At 39.6% G+C, this 27,048-nt stretch overlaps 1 protein-coding gene across 3 annotated transcripts in view; it reads right to left on the reverse strand.

The window, feature by feature from the left end:
* Window positions 1–27,048, reverse strand: part of scaper (S-phase cyclin A-associated protein in the ER) — a 283,244-nt gene that overhangs the window by 61,800 nt on the left and 194,396 nt on the right. For all 3 annotated transcript variants that reach the window (XM_048520699.2, XM_048520701.2, XM_048520702.2), the window contains 2 exons: window positions 15,403–15,526; window positions 3,310–3,542 (listed from right to left, as the gene is read on the reverse strand). In XM_048520699.2, coding sequence (XP_048376656.2) covers window positions 3,310–3,542; window positions 15,403–15,526 — 357 coding nt within the window. The remainder of the gene's footprint in view (window positions 1–3,309; window positions 3,543–15,402; window positions 15,527–27,048) is intronic.

The raw sequence follows: 27,048 nt of genomic DNA on the forward strand, positions 1-27,048 counted from the left end.
AATGGTCATCAAGTTCCGGAAGCAAGTGATTCGGGTTAATATTTCAGATTTAGATCTTTCCATTCAAATGGCACTGCTTTAACCATTAACTCTGCGCTCGGTCCACAGGTGCTGTCTGACCTGCTGAGTATTTCCAACATTTGTAGTACATTTCCTTTGTGTTACTGTACTAAACCCTCAAAGCAGTTGCTGCTGTTATTTTTTCTCTTTACTGTTGATGAAAACCTATTAAAAACTAATGATCAATGCTCCACGCTATTGGGAATTCAATTATTCATTCATAGCAGACAGCCAAGTTGAATAAGGCCAAAGATTAGATAAAGAGCAGGCCAGAATAGAATCTCTGATCCAGGCTCTTTTCAAGCTGGCAAAGAATAGTCATATTGGACTTGAACTGTTAACTCCATTTTTCCCTTCACATATGCTGTCAAATCACTTGAGTTTCTCCAGTACTTTGTTTTTAATACCTCTCAGGCTCGGCAGTTGGCACAATAACAGTGACTATTGCATTAGAGAAAGGAACAGTGCCTATAAAACAGGACTACCAAGTCAAATGACAGAAGCTTACCGAGAATTCAGTATTGATGATTAGGTTGTAACAGATTTTCATCATCAGTAAAGGAAAATAACAGGAGTAGCAACTGCTTTCAGGTTTACGATAGTAACACAAAAGAAAAATACCACAGGTTGCTGGAAATTGAACATATAAAGTAACACTTCTTTTTAACAGAAGTTTAAAAGATTGATCCTTCCAACTCAATGAGAACTTGGAAGTATTCAAATGACTCCCAAACACTGCTGGCAACTGTGAGAAACCCAATGGCGCAAATCAACACCACAGAAGAAGCTGCAAATGTCAAAATGGAACTACATTTGTCACTTCATGTATTGTTCTGGGCCTTGGATGTTTCAAACACTTCCTTCCCTTTGGCTACGCAAGTCTGCTTCAATCATTTCTCACCTTACTATAGAATCAGTTGCTTATTCTGCACGAACTCTGACCTCAGCCTTTCTGAACGCTCCTGGCTACAGCTGCCGTGCATTACTCTGAACTACCTGCACAGGCTATACGGAACAATGTTGAGCAAAGGCCACAATGGAGACTCCTAGGGAATAATTACTGTCCTTTTGACTCTTTTGTCCATAATTCAAATACGACCCTTTTCAGCCATGAAATACCTTCAAATCTCAGGCAAGAAACAAAGGTTAGGAAGGTTTACGCGTTTTTCTTAAAAAAGCAATTCATTGACAAATGTGCTCTTGGGAAACTCAGAATTAAACAGCTGAGTTTAAAAACATCAATGAGCTCTATTAAAATTGTACATTGAGTTTTAGAATCTGTAAAACTCTTAAGACTTGGATTCAAGCTATAAATATTAATCCCAATGACTGTAAGAAATAGGAGTTATTTGATAGGATTTTGTCTGATTCGACAATCCTCGTTGCTATTTTCCTGCGTTTTACCCATAGCCTTTGATTCACTGACTGATCAAGAATTTATCTATTTATCCTTAAATATACACAAGCACTCTGCCCCCACTGCTCTCTGTGGAAAGGAGTTCCAAAGACACTTATAGCCCTGTGAGAGAAGAAATTACTCCTCATCTGAGTCTGAAATTGGCTTTCATTTATTCTGAGACTGTGCCCTCTGGTCCTAGGCTCTCCCATGAGGGGAACATGCTCTCAGCATCTACCTTGTCAAGCCCCTTAAGAGTCCTACATGTCTCAATGAGAGTATCTCTCATTCTTCTAAACTCCAGTGAGCAGAGTCCAAACCTATTTAGCCTTTATCATAGAACACACTCTCCAAACCAGGAATCATCCTAGTGAACCTTCTCAAACCGCCTCCAATGAAATGATAGCTTTCCTTAAATACAGTGATCGAAACTACACTCTGTACATTGAATTTAGTCTTATCAGTACCTTGTGCTATTGTTTGCATTTTATTATATTCCATACTTCTCAAAAATCCATCTCATGCAATCTCATTTTTCTCTAATCACTTCAATTTATTTTATTTCAGCTTTTTCCACGCGTTCATATACTGGGAGAAGGTATAGTGATGATGGATTAATGTTCTCCTGACTTGTCTCAAAATTCTACTGCTCTGATCCTCGACTTTTATTCTGAAATGTGGTGGCATATGGAAATAATCCAGTCCTCACCTGGCAGATGTAATGATCCAATAGCTGAGCCAGTTAGGTCTGCAATGTCTCAGGATTAACTAGCCATCTTGGCCTATGAATGGAACTAGGAAAGGTAAATCTATTTGGTTAGGGTTATTCTCATCTGGCTCCTGAAGGTGCTGCAGGTACATGCCTCGCTAAGTAAACTAATCCTGTTTGACAAGCAGCAGGAAGCTTACAAATTATCTGCACTGGCAATTTACACAGAGACTGGTTAAACTTCTAGTGGTTTGCAATTTTGCAAACACACAGGGTTACTCAGGACTGGCTGCATATCAACTCCCTACGTGGCTGATTGAAGTGCATCCCTGAGGGGAAAAATGTGCACTCGTGCATTAATCATGTGAAACTGTACTTATAATTTTACAGGTGGAGTCTTAAACACAGTGTTGGACAAAGTTCTGACCAAAAGAATCTTAGTGACACAATGTTTTATAGATGAGCTGATATGAGCTTTATACTTGAGCTGTTGATCAACCACCTGACCAAGTGATAGGATTAAAATGATCACTAGTTTGGTCCTGTCATTCTCGCATCCCTAAAGGCATAAATGTAACAAGAATGTAAAGATTCGGAATAGGAACACAGGCTGATTCTTCCAATTTTAGTGAACAGATGCAAATTGAATCCTTTTTTCTTTTAACACTCAACAAAATCACAGATTTGTTAATTTACCATGGATTAAGGTTCAGACCCCTAAAACACAGCATGTTTATCTACAGAGCTGGCCATGAGGTCAACTTAGGTAAACATCAGAGACTGCCTTTTGGGAGGAGGTGGGTGGGCAGAAATATGTGGAAATTATATAACAGTTTACCTTTACACAATGTGTAAAATAGGATGAATTTGTGCACAGCAGAAAACTAAAATTACAGATGAACAAATGGATCTTTTCAGGGTTTCTCATGTCAGGAACGGAAGTAGCAAAGCAAAGTGATTAGGTGCAGCGCTGCAGACTGCAAGGAAGTAATGAGTGGAAGATGCGCCTCAGGAGAAATTAGGAATGAAACAGAGGGAATACAGGCTCCAGCTGACTGGGTAGGTAGATAAGGGTGTTGTACAGTAACACATTTATTATTGTATTTATTTCACTCCTCCTTTCCTACACACTCATTGTCCTCACCTGATGAGATCCTGAATCCTGCTGATGCAGAGCTCACTCTGTGAAAGGTTATTTTTTGTTTCTTGCCCCGATTTCTTTGGCGTCCCAGGATTGCTGTTGGCCTCAGGAAGATGGTTGGCCAAGCACCCAAGCACAGTAGCACAGGTGTGCAGGAGCCCTGTGGTCAGCCCTTCAAACACCTGTTTGCTCATACTCTTTCCAACAATGGCTTCGTCTTCAGCTGGAACAAAAAGCTGAAAAGGGGAGGATAAAAAAATAGAATGCTCAAATTCAATCAGGGCTTTCAGGCATGCAACTTGAAAATTCCTACAATGTAAAAGCATTTGAATACATCATTGGATTTTTGACCCTGATTGGAGAGAGGAAGCTTTGTCCTCTACTCTTCCTCTCATACTGATGTCTCTCTTAGCATAATATACTATCCAAACAGCGAACGTACTTTGCCTGTGTTTCCTGGCCTTTCTGAGATTTCATTCATTCTTTCACACTTTTGAACACTGTTTTTGAGGAGAATATGGTTTGATTGCTTTTCATTGCATGTCTTTAATATTAATCATTCAAATCTGAAATCAAAACTTCAAATATTTTAAAGAGACGCAAATTACGTTTTCCCACTTACTTGCAACATGATATTGAGCTTTTCAATGCATTAGCAGAACCAGCAAGCTTCACTCCACTATTGATGGTTATGCAAATGAACGTCTAAGCAGCAAACTCTAATATCCTTTTTTTTGTCTCTTTGGGATGTTCTTGATACCCACTCTTTCTCACCATAGTATCTCCTTATGTGGTTCAGCATCAAACATTTGACAATATTCTTGCAAAGTATCTGGAGACACTTTTAAATAAAGTTTAATTGTTAATTTAACATTGTTAACTGTGCTATATAAATGCAAGGCATCATTTTGCACAACTGATAATCTTTCCTTAATATGAACTGCCTAATATACCCTCGTACAGATCTCACTGCCAGCACCTATTCCTAGGTCCTTGGTTCTACCATCAGAATTCTCTGCTCCATGGATCCAACCAAGCTGCAGAAGGCAGCATTTCCAAGATCTGTTAGAAGCAAGTCACAATGTGAAAGGACATCTCACCTACCTCTTACTATCAAACTGTTAAAGTCTGATGACCATTTCATAGATAATTGCTGATTTTACTGATCAGCAAAAAATAAGATTTTTCAGGGATCCGGGGATACTGCCATGTCCTTTTTGCATAAAGCATCTTATTTTTGAGTTTCATAAGGTGCACATGGTGATGGGCAGAAGCGAGACCAAAAAGAAACCTAACATGTTTTATACATGAGCTGGCATGAGTTTTATGTTTGATGCATCTGTTGTTGATAGGCCACCTGATCAAGTAACTATTAAAATTACCTCTGATTCAATACCTTCAATTCTTAAGTTTCTCCATCAGAAACTTGAATGTATGATAATGGAGCCTTAACATCAAAACCCTCCCAATAACCTGCCCATGATAAAGCTGTGATAAAAACATAGTTCTTCTCCTTTCCCTAAAATAACTTACTGTGGAACCTCAGCCATTCCTTCAATGTTTCCATTCTGTTAGTTTGTACTTCGGTTCCATTTCTCAACAGCTGCTCAGTCCTAATGTCCCTTCCGCCTTTTGCAGCTGAATGCAAATTTTTGGTTAATCTTCACTTTTAACCACACCATCAAAAAATGTTTTCCCTTTTCTCCTCCTTCAACAGCTTCTCTTATTTCTCTTTCAAATTCTCAACCTTTCTTTTTCTGTTCCAGCCCTGCCCCCTCCTGGTTTCAGTCCAGACCATCTTGACTTCCCTTAAGCTTGGTTAATCTTTCCTCAATTTTGTTTTGATCTTTTATGATTTCCCTTGGATATTTAATTGGCTGTTCTCTACATGAACTACTGTGTCAATATCCACTGGTCAGCGATAGAACAGCTAGTTCAATAATGAGCAGCTCAAAATAAATAAATTGTGAAAATCCTCTAAATGCTAAATTGCCACAGTATTACCCATCCTTTCAGCCAATTAACCACTTTGAAGCTAAGGGAATCAAATTTGCAGTTTAGACCGACCCTTTTCATAAAACCAAAACATCTACTTGGTCTTAAATATGTACAACAGTTCCTTTACATTAGTCTTTTACTGTGCTAAGTGCAATTGATGTTTAAGTTTATGTTTTGATTCAATGAATAAAAACCTGTGATGATACTTGAAAAATACTCAAAGTGCTCTTCACTTTGGGATGTCTGAAGTTGTGAACAGCATTATGTGGATGTTAGTCCTTCTCTCTTTGATATGAATTAAATATCTGCTGCTTCCTTCCAATCTTGCAGTGTTCAAATATAAAGGTGCATTGATTTATAATCCTTCAATATTCTTTTCTCTCTGATTAAGAACATTCTTGTGAAATGCATTGTGATGGTACATTCTGTTATATAAATACAAATTGCTGTTGTGCAAGGTTCGTATCCTATCTGGGGTCAAGTCTGCTAGTTTTGAAGAGATTTGTCAGCCATTTCAAAGAACGGTTTTATTTAAGGCCAGAGTTCACTGTTTCTCAGGCTATCAATTATAACCAAGTATCTTCACTGTGAGTTGCCTGATTTGGTTAAATCCAAGTTTCAATAGATTATTCAGGCACATATTGCAGCCCAATTCTACGTTTACTTGCTGTGCAGAGATAAATATCCCAGAAATTGCTTCATAGTGACCAAAAACCTGAAATGTAGTATTTTGCTCAGTCCAGAACACTGAGGCAGTATTGTGCATCCTGCAGATGGTTCACAGTAATAGCACTGTGTGCCAATGTCATTGTTGACATTGTTACAAATACTACTGAAAGTTGTCTGGAGGGCGTGCAGAGGAGGTTCACTAGGTAGATTCCGTAGTTGAGGGGATTGGTTTATGAGGAGAGACTGAGTAGATTGGGATTATATTCATTGGAATTCAGAAGATTGAGGGGGGAATCTTATCGAAACATTTAAAATTATGAAGGGCATTGATAAGATAGAAGTAGAGAGAATGTTCCCACTTGCACGTGAAGCTAGGACAAGAGGGCATAGCCTCAAGATTAGAGGGAGCAGGTTTAGAAACTTCTTCTCCCAGAGGGTTGTTAATCTACAGAATTCCTTGCCCAGTGAAGTAGTTGACGCTACTTCAGTAAACGTTTTAAAAGCTAAGGTAGATTTATTTTTGAACAATAAAGGAATTAAGGGATACGGTGAGAACGTGGGTAAGTGGATCTGAATCCACAAAAAGATCAGCCATGATCTTACTGAATGGCGGAGCAGGCTCAAAGGGCTGAATGGCCTACTCCTGCTCCTCGCTCTTATGTTCTTGTGCAAGTCCTCTTCCCATTAATACATTTCCAGTGAGGTCTCTTTAAGCTGCTCGAATCATTGCTAAACACACTAAAAAAAGTTTTAGCTCCTTATTACCTAGCAGTTCATTTTCTCTCAAGCATCTTTTAAATCTGTGGCTAGTTGGGTGTGCAATCAATCACTGATCAAATTACAAATGTGAAACTTTAAATAGTCTATTACTATGGCAATATAGTCAAAATATTTTATTACTTCAAGGTTGTCAAGCTGGTTTTCACCTTCTTTACACTGATTTGTAAGACCCATCACTTAAGGTGCTTGATTCTTTCTCTCAGACGCTTTAATGTAATTTCTCTCCATTCTTCTCTTATGGTCTTAGTAAGGTAGAGACTCTTCTCTGTCATACACAATGAGAAGCATCTGTTGCAGAAGTACAGAAATCCTTTATGTTTAGGATGATAAGCCAGCTGCAAGTCCTCCTTTAACATTTTATGATCTGTGCTTCATCTTAATGGCTTCACCCTTTAGCTGAAAGGGGGTGGGGAATAAAAGGTATCTTAAAAGGCCAAGGCGGGAGAGTAAGATGAAGCACTTGAATTGTCAAGCACTTATCCTTTATGTACATAACAGTAAGACTTGAAAGGATAAATTTTAAAAAAATGTATGTTTGGACTCCAAACTATGCAGAATTCAGCAGTTAATTGTAGACATACAAAGTGGAGATCCTACTGACCAATATATGTGAAACACATGTATGTGGTTTCAGGAAAGATTGATTTTCACAACTCTATTCGGCAACTTTACTGCTAACGGCTTTTGCAAAGACATGATACAGAACACATTTCTCCTTACAGTGATGCTTCTCTGTAATTTAAAATCTTCACTGAAGGATTACTTAAGGGTTGAAATCTTGCTATTAAATGGAAACAAGACTTTTTGACCTAATTTTGGATAAGTTGTATGCTATCGTATAAAGAATTATCTAATTGTCTTTTTAAAAATATATGCTTGCAACATGTGTAAAGACACCGCATTTTTCTGTCAATCAATCCCATTTATTCTGCATGGCATTTCTATTTTGTGAACCTGCTCAGCAATTCCCCTTGTGCCTTTAATGCTCTTGCTCTCACTAAATCAGTCATTGTCTCCCAGCTCAGATATATCCTTAATGTAATCCTATCTTCATTTCCTCGAAACTGAGGGCCACACACTGGAGCACATTTGGCCCTGTATTTCATCCAAATCTACACCACAATAAGTTTTATCTTACCTTGCTTATCATTCAAAACAGTACACTATATCTGGATCATCCTGGATTGCAAGTCAACCTCAAGCTCTCTTCCTCCAAAAACTAATAGGCTTCTCAGATCCCTATCTTGCACCGCTCCATCAATACCCAAATCACCAAGTGCAACAATATCTTGGATCTCTTTGTTCCTAAGATTGACATGCATGCAGCAGTTTATGGCATCATCTCCTTTGTTCTACGCCTTACATTTCACCGTCAACTCCACAATTACTGTGTATTTTCCCCTAGGCTCTCTTCTTGCTCGTCTCCTCCATCCGTATTCTTGCTTTTGTCATGTCTAGTTTGATTTCTCCAATAATTTGCTGGCCTCCCATACTCCAGAATTTCCATGCTCCAAGACTGAAAAAAAACCAACTGATCAAACCCTGTGCATTACAAATCACCCATGACTGTTCCACTTCATGACTGACCCTTGCTTAACATATTAAACTGAAACTATTTGTTGTCATGCTCTGATCCACTCACGACTCGACCACAACCACCCCTGTATCCCATCATATCCTCTGATCTTTTGACACTTAGCTTGAATTACCATTGCCCCTTTATATTCCACCAGTGGCAGTAGTTTTTAAGTCATCCTAGCACAGGTATGGCATTCTGTCTTCGTCAACCTTTATTATGCCTTTTCTGACAACTTCTTTGAGGGCCACCTTTTCCAACAAAACATTTGTGCACCCAACTTAAATACTTCTAATTTGGTGCCTCCTCTTCTATTAACTCCTTTAATGAAAAACAGTGTATAATATTTACATTGAAAGTGATGCACAATAAAATTATGAACTGGCATTTTCTTAAAAAAAAACATGTGTGATGGTTACAGTGCCTCCTTGTTGCTAGGTTGGTTTGGTAATGTCACTAATGCTTACCCCAATGGTTATATTGGGTGAATTTTGCTGGCACAAAAGCTGACCCCTAGAACCATTTGCTAAAATTAAGCACTTGGGAAAACTCAGGGCTTATCTTATACCCATATCTTGGCTACTGATTCTGCCTTCACAGCTATCTAATCACACTGATTCCTATACGATTCTACATCTTCTCGAATGCACTTCTGTAATAAGACCTACATTTGCCTCATCTCAGCTCAGCTGCTGCCAGAGCCCTCATTCAAGAAAGATACTTTAAGGAGAGTAAGACAAATTATATTTTTGTTGAGGGTTGATTGGGATACTGTCAACAAACATCACTTCAGTTACGTTACGTTTAAAGTACACCAGGATGCACTTTAATAAAGTGCTGAATTGTCAGCTTGGAACAAGATCAATGCGTGTTATGGAACATTCAACTGCAGCTCTCTGACATAGAAGTGGGTGAATTTCCTGGGCAACCAAGTTGACTTCAAATTCTTCTACTTACAACCAGCCACAAGGAAATTATAGTTATGGACGATGGCTATTGTTGCTTATTGATAAGCTCTACCTAATTCAACATGCAGCTATATAAAAGTACATGACTAATTGTTCATCTGCAATGCATTAAAACAGGCATAAAGTCAAGAGCAGAGTATTCAAAAAGTTTGCAAAATAGTATTTGCGAAGTGAAGATTATAATAGCCAGATAAATACACAAACCATCAGGGATGAAGTCGTTCCAAGTACATTTAACAAAGTAAATACAGACAAAGCAGGAGAAATTGGTCATACGTGTTGTTCCTTTATCTTACATTTTGTGTGTCCATGCAATTACTAAACATTTATGTAATGAAAAAAAGACTAGTTGCAGATTCGCTCCCTCCTTTTACTCCCTCCCCACCATCGTACAGTGGCAGCAGTGCATAGCATATGCAAGACAGCAATTCACCAAGGCTTCTTATACAGTATTTTTCAAACCTGTGACCTCTACCACCATGAAAGATAAAGAAAACAGAGGCAATGAGAACACAACCACCTCAAGTTCATCTCTAAACCACTCATCATGCTGACTTGGAACTTCATTGCTGTTTCTTCACTGCCACTAGGTAAAAGTGCTGGGAATCTTTTCCTAACGGCACTGTGGGCTTTTCTACACCACACAGACTGCAACGTCCAAGCAGTCAGTTCACCAACACCTTCTCGAATACAAATAGTGACAAGCAATAAATGATGACCTAGCCAGTGAAGCCCGTTTCCAGAGAACAAATAAATGATTAAAGAAACCTCCTTTGGCATTTCAGAACAATTAGGTCCTTAACAAAGGGACGTGGGAAATGGCTTTCACATCTGAACTGTGATAGTAATCTTAAGATATAATTTTAGTGAAATCAGCCTTAATGTATGAGACAATTTCTGATCAGCTAATAATAAATTCTTTGTGTGGTAGCCTCACATGAAAAGCATGAGAGATAATGCTGCTTTTTACCTCCTTCAAGCCAGGGAACCAGGGACTCTAAAGGTTTTTTTAAAACAACCTAAAATCACATTGCATCAAAGTCTATCAAATCGATTATGCGAAAATTGCAGGCAGACTGCTGGAAATAGTCAAAAAATTTGTTAAGATACAGAACCACAACATCCTGAAAAGCAAAGTTAAGCAATCATGGTCAAGCTAAAAGAGAAGGTTTACCCAAGTGCAAGGTAAATCCAGCAGATTAAGATATCTAATAAATCTCACAAGGAATTCAGGAAAATTCTCTTTACTCAAATAGCAGTTAGAACGTAATACTCATTGCTGAAATGCAGTCTATGTGTATAAAATACATGCATTTATTGGCAAGTTAAATAAACACATGATTGAGAAAGGAACAGATGAATAATCTGATACGGTTAAATGAAATAAGACTGGGAGAGGAATGTATACAGCATTAACCCTGGCATGGAATTTTTGGACTGAGTGGCCTCTGAGCATGAACGTCTTCATAAATCTATTCAAAACTCAGCTACTTGAGCACGTTGTTCAGCAATTTAGCACTCGTGTGAATTCTGTCACTGATGAAGTGCTGAAGGATGGCCTCCTCATGTGTAATTAGGCATTAAGTATGTGTACTGGTTCAGTCACTGGGGAAAAATGTTTTGGCTGAACCACCAGCAGATCCATAGTCTTCAATCCATTTAATTAAAAGTCTAATGTCTGAAACAGTTCTTACCAGCTTTAGTGATCTTGATAGTGAACTAAATAAGAAGTTTCCAGACTGAGCTAAAATTCCTTCCTTTCTGTATCAGCTAACGACCTTTGAAGTTACATTTAATTTACTTAGCATGTATTAAAGTTACAGTACCCTGTTTGCTTTTCGGTGCCAGCTTTTCAGGTTAATTATTGAAAAATGGACGTAGTTTTTCAATTAAACGACAGTTCAATCCTGAAAATTACACAGAAGGCTTTCAAGTGAAGTTTCTTCCTAATTTAAACATTCTTGACTAAATATGTTTTAATTCTCTTGAAAAGTGATTGCAAACATCATTCATACATACAACTTGCAGCAGGGTTGTGAGGCCAACTGAATTCAATTCTTGCTCTTTTGTCTATAATGTCAATTCCATCACCACTCCTCCAATGATATGATTACTCATGAAATTAAATTAAAAGACAGCCAAACTAAAATTAATACCAATTATATGCCATTGCTTTACTTCTCCCCTTTCCCTTTAGCCACTGGCCTTTTAGTAGCATGATTCCACAGGTTGCAGCCGCCTCTGAGGGCCTTGGCTAAATAATCTGTTATAATGAGAGCTTAAACCCACAGAGGGAGCCTATTCAAATATAACACATTCTGTCCAATCCCTCTCCTTCTAGGATAGGGAACATGGCAAAATAAAAGCAGGCTTCTTGCTCATTCCCAGTCATCCAAGATCATTTGCAGCTCCCCAATCAAGTGCAATTAAATCACCTTAGACTGGTATTACAATCCGGTCTTTGTATATACTTGGTAGTGTTCTTACTCATCAGTTCCATTGGGAAATTCTGCTGATTGAGACCACCAGTTCTTGACTCTAATTCAATTCAGATACATTTTAAATTATGTTCAACGTATTTAGCTTTGTTACTGATCCGCTCTTAGGTACAATCTCAGCACAGAAGACCATTTATAGGTTATAGTACTCTCAAATCCGACTTCCCAAACTGGTTACAGGGATTTGTTACAGAATTATAAATGCAGAATGGAATATATTTCTTCAACTCCCATTGGATAAGTTAACATAGGTCCCTTTTCTTACAACAATGACATAATACTTGCTTATTGCCCTATATTATAACAGTGACTGCACACCGAAAAGCAATGCATTGACTGCAAAGTGCTTCAGAACATCTTAAAAATCAGGAAAGGTGCTATGTAAATGTGAAACATTCTCCCATGAAAGCCAGAAAGACCTCAGGTTTAATTACTAGTCTCTGCAGAGTGAGCTGACTTGAGCAATTGAAGTGCTCAGTTGTGCCACAGAGAACTTGGGTCATGCAAGGGATAAGAGCCAGGGCTTTCTGCCAGCTGTTTTCAGGAAAATTAAGTTTTTTTTGAACATTTACGTAACTGTTTCATGGGTGGGATGATAGATGTGGCCAGCACCCATGAAACAGGTTCTTTGCAAGAAGCAGTAGCTTTCTTAAATAAGGCAGAAAATCAAGTGAATAAACATGATTTCTTTGCTTTTGTTGAACAAATTTCTACTCTAAAATATTGCTATAGAAAATACTCAAAAGTGTCTTACATAGGCTACAACAGAGATGTTAATTCGCTTTGGAAGAAGAATAGAAAATCTTTCACAGTTAGAGATGAGAAGTTACATGTGGTGTGACAAACCACTGCTTCTGCACAGAGACAATTATCATCAACTGTATGTTGTAATTAACAGCAGTATAAAATCCACTGTCCTGTGCAAGGATATTAAACAAATGGGGCAACACATACTTTACTGCATTTAGGAAACGTAACCCTTTAGTAACCACCACATTTCCTTTCTGCGAGTTAGACCCATTGCCATCTGGGTACATCATCCATGAATTTGGAATTGCTGGTTCAATTATGCTGCTGAGATATTTTACACAGTTTAAGTAAACAACAACTTAAAATTTGACTGTCAACTCTTCTAATGGCCTTCTCAATGAACCACTGACACTTGGAAATCACAACTACAATACTGGTATGCTAACCGTTTTCAGCATGTCAGCAGTAAGCTGTCACTAAATGGGCTCAACATTCCGGGACTAAGGAAAAAAAATGCAGCTAGGTCTCTTACTTCTGACCTCTATACTGTGACACACTGCTTTGAGCTGTGCAACCTCAGTCTTTGAAATGGCTACCATCACTTAACATCCAGGCTCACACTTGAAGAATACAGTTGTGGAGGGCTGATGATGCCTTTAGAACTGCACCCCAGGAGGAAACAGGTAATAGCAAAGGAAATTGAGGCAAAATCTGTGACAGAAAAATAGAGAACACTAACAAATGTGTGAAAAGAGAGTGGCTCTGCTAAAAAAAACTCATCAGATGACATGATATTACACCTGATATAGTGATTCTAATGGAGAGAAGCTTAACATGCAAAATGCTAGTAATTGGATTGTGCAAATTTTATTTTTCACAAGATAAATGATTTTTCGATTCCAATGATATAAAATACCACTTACTTTTCAACAATAATTTTTAAACAATAATTATTTGAGTATTTTGATCACAAACTGCTCCTTTCTATAATTTTGATTTCTTTGGAAACACAACAAGCAGCTTATTGAACATCATAGGATTTTTTTTGTTTAATAGTCTAGCAACAGATCCTCACCTCCACACTCTCTCAAAGAAGGTCTGCAGTGAAAGAATATTTCCATTAATTGATGGATCAAGAAATCTAAATTTAGAACCTAACCTGTCTAGGAGGGAGCTGAGAGAGTAGAATCAGCTAGTTCTTTCACACTTCATACGATTTTACTTTCTACTGTCTGGCCCTATTCTTTTCCTGCTGGACAGATTATGTTATAATTATCCCCATGGTGGAAAGTCTGTATATGAATGACAAGGGTAAGCTAGCAATGAGAAATGTGAATGAATTTTGAAAATCTGAGCAGGCAGCAAGGGGAGAATGAGAACAAGTGGCTGAGACGTGGGAGTAAGTCTTGAGGCTTTTGAACATGAAGGTTTTTAGGGAGATGGCTTTGGAATATGATGCTAAAATGACTGGAGATTTTAAGACTCAAAAATAGTTCATGAAATAGTGAGGGTAAAACATTTAATTGACAATTGCTGTCAGAGAGCCAATGGGAACATGGGAAATAAAAGATCATACTGGTGCAACAGCAGTCCTCAACAGAGCCTACATTGTTTGGATCCAAGTGGAGAGAACTTTAGCCTACATATAATTGTGCCGTCTGTAATCGGGAAATAGTTGAAGTGGTGCTGAGTATCTAGAAAGCTAGATGACTCATACTGAAGGCAAAAATGATCACCTCTACCCTTGCTGAACCACATTATCTGCCCTGATCTGCCTTTCCAAAATGCAGCACTTCACATGATTCCAAATTAAACTCCATCTGCCACTCCTTGGCCCACTGGCCCATCTGATCTCTGAGGTAACCTTCTTCACTGTTGACTACGCTGCCATTTTGGTGTCATCTGCAAACTTATTAACCATACCTCCTATGTTCACATTTAAATTGGGCACAGCACCGATCCTTGTGGCACACAGCTGGTCACAGGCCTCCAGTCTGAAAAGCAACTCTCCACCACCACCCTCTAACTTCTACCCTTGATCCAGTTGTGTATCTGAATAAAGATAACAAAGTTTGGAGCTGGATGATCACAGCAGGCCAAACAGCATCTCAGGAGCACAAAAGCTAACGTTTCGGGCCTAGAAACGTCAGCTTTTGTGCTCCTGAGATGCTGCTTGGCCTGCTGCGTTCATCCAGCTCCACACTTTGTTATCTTGGATTCTCCAACATCTGCAGTTCCCATTATCTCTGTATCTGAGTAGTTAGTTCTTACTCTATTCTGCGTGATCTAACTTTTCTAAGCGGTTTACAATGAGGAATGTTGAATGTTTTACTGAAATCCATATTGATTACATCCACCACTCTGCCCTCATAAATCCTCTTTGTTACTTCTTCAAAAAACTCACTTAAGATCATGCGACACCATTTCCCATGCACAAAGCCATGGTGACCACCTCTAATGAGTGCTTGGCTTTTCAAATAAATGTAAATCCTGTCCCCTCAGGAACCCCCTCTAACAACTTGCCCACAACCGTTGTAAGGCTCACCGGTCTATAGTTTCCTGACTTTTCCTTACCATCTTTTTAAAATAGTGGCACTATGTTAGCCAACCACCAGTCTGCCAGCACCTCACCAGTAGCTATTGATGATACAAATATCTCAGCTAGGGACCCAGCAATTTCTTATGTTTGAGATTTTTGACAAAGAACCAAGGCGAGTTAAAGCAAAAATAGAAGATACACCCTCCAAAAAACACACTGGCTCTCAGCTACATGGACGAAAACAACAGTTTTTAAGCATCTTTATAAGAACACATAAAAGTACATCAATGGCAGGTAGCTGCAGTTACTGACTCCTACCGTCAATTGATGCATCAGTAGTTCCATTAAGAAGGTGATCTTGTTACTGAACAGAACATAGAAGCAGTTGTCATAGCAGCCACGACAGGCAAAGCAGTATGCATTAATCACATTGCACAGGGATCTGCAAAATGTTAAGAAAAACGCAGGTGAGCTTGTATTTGCTTAAAGACAGTATCACAAGAGATTACATTTGATGTTAAAATATGAGATGTGTTGGTAAGACTTTTGTCCCACTCCGTAACCCTCTTCCTCAATCCACTTCCCATCTCTCAGGGGTACTTCAATTTTGCTGGGATGTACTTCCATGGTATCATTCAATTGTTTACTCTACAGTTCAACCTAACTTAAGTGTCTTGGAAAGCATTATGACCAAGAAAACATCAGTTCAGGCCAATTCTTATTTGTATCTGTCTTGGCAGAAATCATTGGATAGCTGTCATATCATGAATAAGATTCAAGCTTTTCTTTTCTCTGAACCCTCTGTATACCACCCCTCACCCTAAAGTTCTCAGAAATCAAGCCAAACATAGAAACAGTTATTTCCATGATTTGATATCCTTCATTGGTCAGAACACCGAGTATAGAAATTGGAATATCATGTTGCTGTTGTACACGACATTATGAAGACGCTTTTAGAATACGCCATCCATATGATTCCAGTCACCCTTCTACAGGAAAGATGTTGTTGAACTTGAGGGAGAGCAGTTTTGAACTTGAGGGACAGCAGAAAAGATTTACAAGGATATTGCCAGGGCAGGAAGGTTTGAGCTAGAGGGAGAGGCTGAATAAGCTGGGGCCATTAGCTTGAGAGGTTAGACAGATTTGTAAAATCAGGACGGGCGTAGATAGGGTGAATAGCTAAGCTCTTTCTCCAAGGGTAACGGAGTGCAAAATTAGACGCCATAGGTTTAAAGTAAGAGGGGAAAGATTTAAAAAGGACCTGAAGGGTAACATTTTCCTGCAGGGGGTGGTGCTTCCATGGAACGAGCTGTCAGAAGAAGTGGCGGAGGCAGATAGTATAACACTTAAAATGCTGGATGGGTATGTGAATGGGAAAACTTCAGAGGGATTTGGGTCAAATGCTGGCAAACGGGGCTAGGTCAGATTGGATATCTGGTTGGCGCAGCTGAGTTGGACCAAAGGGTATGTTTCTGTGCTGTATGACCCCATGACCAATGCCCTCTACCCAAACGCATAAACATTCAATGATTTCCCATTCATTCCTGAAAGTGCTCACTTTTATTGGACTGAAATCCATTAGCATTTGCTCTCCTGTATAGTTTGCTAATCAGTGGTTCCTAACACATACACTAGGACAAAGTTGGCAGGACTTTTTGGGACCATCATATCTAATCCTGACTTCATCTCAATTGCCAGAAAGGCAACTGCTTCAGTGGGGGTTGCTGGATGGTGATCAACAATAACAATCCTGGCCAAGCGTTTCCTTCTTATCCCAAGAACACAAAGTAAATTGCTGTGACTTCAACAGTCACCGTCTCGGAAATAATTACAAATAATAAATGAAACCCCAAGACTTCTCTTTTCGATAGCCCAGTTACATGTCAGAAAACATCAAGAATACTTTCGAAAAGACAAACTAAAACATTATCAATCGCCTCAACCTCTTCATCCCTCTCACCCACTCCAACCACCGCACCCCCCGCAGAACATGCAGCCCTCCACTCCAATCCCAACCTCACCAGAAAACCTGTGGACAAAGGAGGCGCAGTTATAGTGTGGCGCACTGACCTCTACATCGCTGAGGCCAGACGTCAACTCTCTGACACCTCCTCCTACCAACTCCTGGATCATGGCCCCACCCCCCAGCACCAAACCATCATCCCACAAACCATCCACAACCTCATCACCTCAGGTGACCTCCCACCCACAGCCTCCAAAACTCATCGCTCTCCAACCCTGCACCGCCCGTTTCCATCTCTTTCCCAAAATTCTCAAACTTGACTGCCCTGGTCGACCCATTGTCTCTGTCTGCTCCTGCCCTATCGAACTGATCTCCACCTATCTTGGCTCCATTTTCTCCCCCTCATCCAGGAACTCCCCACCTACATCCGTGACACCACCCACGCCCTCCTCCTCCTCCAGAACTTCCAATTCCCCAGTCCCCAACACCTCACTCGCGGATGTGAGCATTTTTGGCTGGCCAGCATTTATTGTCCATCTCTAGCTGCCCTTGAGAAGGTGGTGGTGAGCGGCCTTCTTGAACTGCTGCAGGTCTTGTTCACTCCTGTTCATAGGGAGGGAATTCCAGGATCTTGACCCAGTATCAGCAAAAGGACAGCAATATATTTGCAAGTACGGATATTGAGCACCTTGGAGGGGAATTTGCAGCTGGTGGTGTTTCTGTGTATCTGCACCCTTATCCTTCTGATGGAAGTGGTCTTGGGTTTGGAAGGTGTTGTCTGAGGGTCTTTAGTGAATTTTTGCAGTAGATCTTGCAGATGGTACACACTGTTGCTACTGAGCGTTGGTGATGGAGAAACAGGAACAGTGGAGTACTAGTAAGTATTCCCATTTACACCAGCTATTTTGTGATTCTGGATAGCAAATTCATTGCCAAATGCCAACATCCTTTAAGAGATTTGCAATGGGTGCTTTGGTACAACTTGTTGCAAACCCATTTCCATGTTAATGCTGAAACAAAAAGATCAAATATCAGCACATTGGTCATGTGTTTGGAAGCAGCTGTCCAAGGATCTTCAGTGAATTTCTGCAGTGAATCTTATAGATAGTACAAATTGCTGCTCTTGAGCATCGGTGATGGAATGAGTGGATACTTGTGGGTGTTTCATTACAATACTAGGGTGGTGCTGCATTGAAGCTATATCTGACCAGAGAGAAAAATGCAAAATAATCCAGGCAAGTATTCCATTATGAATACGAAGTCTTCTTATTGTTCTTGAATTTTTTGCAAGACTTAGACATTGGATGTGTATTAAACAGCAAAATGTTATTAAACAAATCAGCAGAACAAGCATGACATCCAGCTTCACGATGGCTATAAAGGAATTAGATATATTAATATATGACATACTAACTGCATTGAAGTGAATCTTCATTGTGAAAATACCTTGCAATAGCAAGAATAAAATTGTTAATGACTCGATACAAGTGTAATGATTAACATTTCCAGAGATTAATGCTCAACCAAATCCAACTTTGATATATGTAACAGTTGCTATGACCCACTGATTTTACCAATTTGCCTACATAGACTTGTATTCAAGTCAAACTAGTTAATACACTCTTCCTTCGTCATGGACAACAGTACAAGTTACTTCAGATTTTAAAAGGTTTCATAATTCAAATGATGACAATAATTAATGACACCTGTTTTTCTTTAAATGAATAAGGTATTCATCAAACTGGCAGCATGCAAACTTACGTCATGCAACAGATGGAGGATTCTGTTTACTAATCCCCAGTCATATATACAGTCAAACTTGGCAATGTGTTTCGAGACCAATTACGAAGTAGTATTCTAGAAAATCCTTTTCAGCAAGGACACTTTTTATTTCCTAAACATGGCATGAGTGATTTTGAGCACAACTTTACCACCTTGGTCTTTCAGTTTTTGGACTTTACATTCATTTATGATTATTTCAGACTCCTTCTACACTATGTTTCTGCAAGGACAACTAATACCAACTGTATCCTGCAGCATCTTTATTTAAAGCATCAATAAACAGATTCAATGTTAAAGATGTTGAACAAGTGCAAATTTCTTTTGGGGTCCCTTCACGAACTTGGTCATTGGTGCATCTTTAGGATTATGCTAATCCTGCCTCTGCCCTTAACTAACCTCAATAGATGGTCATGTACAGGCCATCATTAGCAAAGGTATGTGCTCAGGGCTAGATGCAAAAAAGGCAGAAATGACAAAGTGCAAGTGGCAGAAAGTACCTTCAATCAGAGAATCACTCATAAGGGGAGGCGATGGCCTAGTGGTATTATCCCTGCACTGTTAATCCGGAAACCAGGTAATGTTCCGGGGACCAGACGGTGGAATTTGATTTCAATAAATATCTGGAATTAAGAGTCTAATGATGACCATGGATCAATTGCTGATTGTTGGAAAAACCCATCTGTCGTTTAGGGAAGGAAACTGCCATTCTTGCCTGGTCTGGCCTACGTGTGACTGCAGATCCACAAAGTGGTTGATATTTTACTGACCTCTGGGCAATTAGGATGGGCAATAAATGTTGCCCAGCCAGCAATGCCCTCACGCCATGAATGAATTAAAAATAAAAGAAATGCAGTAGTTCAAAGTGCAGGATCAGCAATACCTCCTTAGGGCAACAGGGGATGGAAAATTCAATGCAGCAATGCCAGTGTTACCTACATCTTGTGAACAAAATACACTAAAGAGCGGTCTGCCACAACTCATTGCTGAGCTCAGACAAAGCATGGTTGCCTGGGTACTTGTGAAATAATACAGAAAAAAAAGTTCAAAAACATTCAACAAGGAAAATAAAAAAAAACAAGGAAGAAAGAACCATGGAAGAATTCAATTAGCAAAATACAGCATCTGAAGGAGCAAGGTTTTCTTCAGCTAATGAAGGCAAGCAGACATCTTATTCCTTGGTGGATTCTGTGCATAAAACTAACATAGAAATACTGTACAAACAGAATAAAGCAGGACCCAGGTGGTTTCCAGTGTTAAATGGTAGATTAAAGCCACTACAACTAATTTCTTTACTTTAATCTTATTACAGTAACAACAGCTGTCAACTGTCACAATTTGCTCACAAGCCCTAAATGACAAGCCCAAAGTACTTGTGAATTTAGGTAAGGTTCATTGCTAAAGACCAAAATGTCATTTCTCAAAATTATCTCTATAAATTAAACAGCATTATTGTGGATTTTTGCATTAATAATAAAAGGAATAAAATGATTTATTAAGTTAGTAATGCTTTGCAGTTTCTCTCATTTAATACTCACATTGTAGTCCTCCAGCAAATTCTCCTCCTTCCTTGGATTGAATTACGATTCAGGGAGGTGGTATTGTAGTGGTAAAGTCACTACTAATCCAGAACCTCCAGGTTAATGTTCAATGAGAGGGCATGTCATTGAAAGATATAAAATTCTGACAGAGCTGAACAGACTGGATGGGGGAATTATATTTCTCCTCACTGTGGGATCCAGAACAATCCTTAAACGGTTTCAGGATATGCAATGGGCCATTATGGTCCAAGGAGAAATTTCTTCACTCATGGGGTGGTGAACGTCTGGGAATCTGTACCACAGAAGACTGTGGAGGCAAGTACTGAATACATTTAAGAAAGAAGTAGGTCTGGAACTATATGTGCCAAGAGGTATGGGAAAGAGAGTGAAAGTATTGCATGGAGATACAGAACAGGACCATGTTGAATAGTGGAGCTGACTATATGGGCTGAATAGCCCACTCTCCTATTTTCTATGTTTCAAAATAAGCTCTGAAAAAAAAAACTGTAGTCATTACAGGGTGATTAGGAGCATTAATTAAGTAAATTATCTGATACATATCCCTGATTGTAGAAAGAAAACTATGATGTCACATAAACATAGTGAAATGATATCATTGCAGAGAAGAGAATATGAGAAGCAAATGTGTCAGGTCGTACGACTGGCAGAGGATGACAGAGACAGTAACAGTAAGGTAGATAGTTCATGAAGTGACCGTCTTATAATTTGACTAGATCATACTGAAATATTGTAACTATTAGTTACTGTATTCTCAAACTTATAAGAAAGAAAATGGGATATCTAATAAGGTTACTTAGGAAGTATAAGCAAATCTGCAAAGATATACCTGGGTGTACTATGCTAGCTAAACATCACGTGCCCACTGAAGAATCAGTATTGTTAAAACAACATTCTTATCTGTTGAGCCCAGAGAAACAAGTTCAGTTAGAAACATAAATTCAATACATGCTTAGTATCAAGACTTGTGGGCAGGCACAATCTTATTGCAAGATAATGAGTTGAGTTGAGAAGCCAGTGGGGTGCTTTTCCAAGAAATTAAACTAATATCAGAGGAAGCAACTTATCTACTGTGGAAAATAAAATTTCCATATTATTACTGGCTCTTCAACAGTTTGAAGTCTACGTTTGACATGGGTACAATGAAACATCAATTTATTAATGTTATAATCACTAGCATCCAAGAAAAAATTTAAAAGTCAAAATGCAAGACTATTCCAATCGAGTCTATGGATGCAATCAATGTAAAGATGGGTTACATTCCTGATGAAGATAATATGTTTGCAGATGCCTTCTCCAAAATATAAAATGTTGAAATAAGGATTTATGAGATGTTATAAGATTCTGCAAGAACTGTAAAAGGAGTTTTTAAATTGTACACACTAAGAATGAACGGTTGGAAGTCTTGTTTGAATGCAATATACCTTGCGATTAAATGATTTTTTTCAAATTGAGTTTCAGCTTTTCCAAAGGTGAAGACATACAAGGATTGCATACTTTTTATTTCCTCTATATTAGGACTATACTGCTTTAAAACAATGAGACTGTGCAAAGTGGTGGCTGCAGTTTTAAAAATGTTTACCAGAACACATTCAGTTATACACAGCAGGAAGTGCTACACTTGCCCCCACACCTCCTCCCTCACCCCTATCCCAGGCCCCAAGGTGACCTTCCATATCAAGCAAACTTTCACCTGCACATTTGCCAATGTGGTATATTGTATCCATTGTACCCGGTGTGGCTTCCTCTACATTGGGGAAACCAAGCGGAGGCTTGGGGACAACTTTGCAGAACACCTCCGCTCGGTTCGCAATAAACAACTGCACCTCCCAGTCGTGAACCATTTTAACTCCCCCTCCCATTCCTCAGATGACATGCCCATCATGGGACTCATGCAGTGCCACAAGGATGCCACCCGAAGGTTGCAAGAACAGCAACTCATTTTCTGCTTGGGAACCCTGCAACCCAATGGTATCAATGTGGACTTCACCAGCTTCAAAATCTCCCCTTCCCCCACTGCATCCCAAAACCAGCGGTTCGTCCCCTCCCCCCACTGCATCCCAAAACCAGCCCAGTTCGTCCCTTCCCCCCACCGCATCCCAAAACCAGCCCAGCCTGTCTCCGCTTCCCTAACCTGTTCTTCCTCTCACCCATCCCTTCCTCCCACCTCAAGCCACACCTCCATTTTCTACCTACTAACCACATCCCGCCTCCTTGACCTGTCCGTCTTCCCTGGACTGACCCATCCCCTCCCTACCTCCTCACCTATACTGTCCTCTCTACGTATCTTCTTTTCTCTCCGTCTTCGGTCCGCCTCCCCCTCTCTCCCTATTTGATCCAGTTCCCTCTCCCCATCCCCTTCTCAGATGAAGGGTCTAGGCCCGAAACGTCTGCTTTTGTGCTCCTGAGATGCTGCTTGGCCTGCTGTGTTCATCCAGCCTCACATTTTATTATCTTGGAATCTCCAGCATCTGCAGTTCCCATTATCTCTGATATCTCCTTTCCCTGTTGGGCACTGATGAACCAGAAAGCTTTTATGACAATTCATGATAATTTAATTGTTCCCCCCTATGTTTCAATTACAGATTTTATTAATTGAAAAATCCACTAGCTGTATACCCAAAGCATTAGTCTGGTCCTCTGGATTAACCAGTCCAGTGACATCAGCATGTCACAAATATACCTCTGATATATGTTTAAAAAAATATTTCATAGAATGTAGGTTTTGCTGTAAATGCCAGCTCTTGTTGCCCATTCCTAACTGCCCCTTGATCTGAGTGGCTTTCTAGGGCCATTTCAGAGGTCAGTTAAGAGTGAATAACATTGCTATAGGTCTGCAGTCACATGTAGGCCAGCCCAGGCAAGACTGGCACATAGTTAAATAACAGCAAGAACAACAGTGCTATATATAGCATACATTATATTATAGTAATAATAATAGAATAGTTCAACAATAGTTATGGCTACCATGACTCAGGCTGACTTTTAATTCCAGGTTTTATTTATTGACTTCAAATTCCACCAGCTGCTGTGGTGGGATTTGGACCTATGTTCCCAACTGCATTAGCCTGGGCTACTGGATTACTAAGCCAGCAACATTACTGATGCGTTGCCATCTCACCAACTTTACAGAGTTTGGGGAAAACAACAATAAATCATTGTATTTTACATACACAATTCATTCAGCTTGGAATGCTTGTTCATTTCCTGAAAAAAATGTGACTTTTTTGTTATTTGATCTTGATTCAAACGCAGAGATGCAAGGCCAGTTTGTTGACTGATCATTCCACTTCTTTGAGGATTTTCATTGCCTGATAATTACAAAGCTGAAGAACAATTACATTAAGAGCTTTTATCTGACTGACAAAAACTTCAAGTCAGTCCATGCCTAACAAACACTCTGAAAACTCTGCTCACATTTTGACAACTGCGACAAATACCATCGCAGCCACCGAGACAATCCATAACAGTCTAAAACAACAAATATTCTGAATAAACATGCTAGAAAAGTGCAGGTTACAGAGTGATGTGCTTCGAATAATGAAAGTATTGTTCAGGTAGACAGAGGCAAACTGTTTCCAGTAGTTATTCAGCAGCGACTTCGAGTCAAAATTATGACTGTCTGGTCCATATGGCTCTATGCAGCATTTAGCAATCCCTATATGGAAGAGACTAACAAGGAAGTTCATGTAGGAGCTTTTAGATCTGCAATACAGTAACTAATTAAGGTAAAATTCAGAAACAAGGATTACAATTTAATAATACTGTGACAACTTCCTTAAACCTCAAAGAAGGTTAGGTTGCCTACCGATGAACTAAGTCCATCGCGGATGCCATTTCCCTAGCCCTGCATTCATCCCTGGTGCATATGAACAAGGACACCTACGTCAGACTGCTGCTCATTGATTACAGCTCCACTTTCAACACCATTATCTCCTCCAGACTGATCTCAAAACTCCAAAACCTTGGTTTTGGCTCCCCCTCTGCAACTGGATCCTTAGCTTTCTGACCCACAGACCACAATCAGTTAAGATAGACAACTGCACCTCCTCCATGTTAACACTCAATCCTGGAGCCCTCCAAGGATGCATCCTCAGTCCCCTACTGTACTCCATGTACACCTGCAACTTGTTGCCAAATTCTGAATGAACTCCATTAACAAGTTTGCTGATGGCACCACAGTGGTAGGATGGATACCTAACGATGGCGAGTTAGAATACAGAAAGGAGAGAGGAGGCTTGGTGAGGTGGTGCAATGAGGAAAAACCTCTATCTCAATGTCGGAAAAGCTGAAGAACTGATCACTGACTTCAGAAAGAAAGGAGGAGAACACATACCCATCTACATTAATGGAACTGAGGTTGAAAGGGTGGAGGTCAAGTTTCTAGGAGTGTCAATAACCAACAACCTGTCCTAGACTTTCGATGTGGATGTGACCATCATGAAGGCACAACTCCTGTTCTTCGTCAGGTGGCTCAGAAAATCTGGCATATCCACAGGAACTTTCACCAATTTTTAAAAATATACCATTGAAAGCACACTGTCCAGGTGCATATTGGCCTGATATGGCAACTTCTCTGCCCAGGACTGATAAATAACTACACAAGGTTGTGTGCACAGCCCAGGCCATCAGGGAAGCCAGCTTCCCATCCATGGGCTACATTTACAGGGCTTGTTGCCATGGAAAGGCTGCCAACATCATTTAAGACCCATCTCATCCCGCCAATGCTCTCCTGCAACTTCTTCCATCAGGCAGAACATCGATAAGTTTGAACACACGCACCAGTGGGTTCAGAAGCAGCTTCTTCCTGGCTGTTATGCGACTCATGAACAGAGTCTCTAATTTCAAATAATGCTAATCTTGCTAATGTTGATTTTGCCTAGTGCATGTGTTGTGTGATGTAACAAGTATGTGTCTAAGATTTTTTTAAAAATTGCTCTATGATCTGTAGTCCTTACTTACTATGATCTACCTATACTGCTCGTAAACAAAGCTTTTCACTGCACTTTGGTACATGTGACAATAAATAAATCAAATCAAAGATGGTGCATTTAGAATGATCAGATCTCATGAGAATTGAGCTTTTAGTAATAAATGCTGAACGCTTAATGCTTAAACATGACAACAACATGTACTATAGTACATGTGACAGAAAAAGACACAAGGAAACTCTCACCATTACTTGCATACCTGAAGTTAAATGCACAATTGTTCATTACTGTCCTTTTTGAAGAAAGTAAACATTCAGAGTCCCAGGTGTGCTATTTTTTAGTGTAGCTATTTTAAAAAAAAGTACTCTGCATTTAGGTTAACTGAATTTCAGATTAACTTTAAGATTTATAAAGGCATTGCCAAATACATCACATTCCCTGAGTTGCCATGCAATGTAATCACATTACTTTTAATTGAATTGGAAGGTTTTATGTACAGCAATATCATGTCAAATATTCAAGTGCACAGACAAAATACACATTGATAAGATCACATTCTAACTACTTTTATGGGAGAACACCTTGCTCCCTCTTTTCCTCTGACATTGATACGATTAAGCTTTCTACAGGTCAAAGCTTATAATGAACTAAAGATTTTGCATTTATAGAATGGACCAAACAAGAGTCAAATCTGAATATGATTGCTGTGATCTTCAACATTGCCAAGTATTAAGGGGTCACTCCACAGCTGCCACCATCACTTAAGGGGGTTTGTTTCCACATCCCCAGTGTCCCCCCCAGCTGGCTTTAAATTGGTGAATATTAGTTCTGTGCAGAGCGACCTGCTATTACTGATCATTGTATTTTCTGTCTCCCACCAAATGTACTAAAGATCCCTCAGGAAACAATGAGCAAACTCTGTTCCCTTTTGAACTTTCCCCTCTCATCTTAAACCTATGCCGTCCAGTTTTGGACTTCCATACCTTGGGAAAAACATCTTGGCTATTCAACCAGAGAAACAACCAATTCTCACTAGTCTCACTACACACAGACAACAAGGGACACTAATTCGTCTGGGACAACACATCGATAATCGCACAAACCAAACAGAGACACATCAGGGAATTCCTGAAGGCCTGGTATTCCAACCGGAACTCTGTTAACAAAAATTAGACCCCGTGTACAATCTACTAAGAAACAAAACTGCAAGTAATACCAACCAACCCAGAAAACTGAGGCATGTAAATAACAAGCAGGACAAAACACCAATGCTTCACCAGAGGCGCACTGATGATGTTACCAGGCAGGGTGATGAAATGTTTGCAACCAAACCCACTGTCTCAGTGAGCATGTCTACAACCTCATTTTCACATTATTGTTCAGATTCGCTAGAAGGTCTCTACCGATCTCGGTTTTCAATTACTTAGGTAAATAACAAACTAAATTGAGCTTCAGACTGACTGACATTAGGTGGGAAAAGACATTGAAGCTCTCCTTGAATAACAACAGAATTGATATTAGTGACTTTGAGAAGCATGCTATTAGTTGCTCAATTTGTCCACCAATTTGCATTATACTTTGAGTTGAAACACTCTCATGAGGAGGCAGGGTAACGACTAAGAAGAGAAAGCAAATCCTACACTCAAGATCCCACTATCTCATGGAGAATCCTACATCATATCCTCAAAGATCTGTGGGTAAAGAATCAGCCTTTGAGTCATATGAAATCCCT

This window comes from Stegostoma tigrinum, chromosome 36, assembly GCF_030684315.1.
Source record: "Stegostoma tigrinum isolate sSteTig4 chromosome 36, sSteTig4.hap1, whole genome shotgun sequence".
In the NCBI taxonomy this organism is placed as follows: domain Eukaryota; kingdom Metazoa; phylum Chordata; class Chondrichthyes; order Orectolobiformes; family Stegostomatidae; genus Stegostoma; species Stegostoma tigrinum.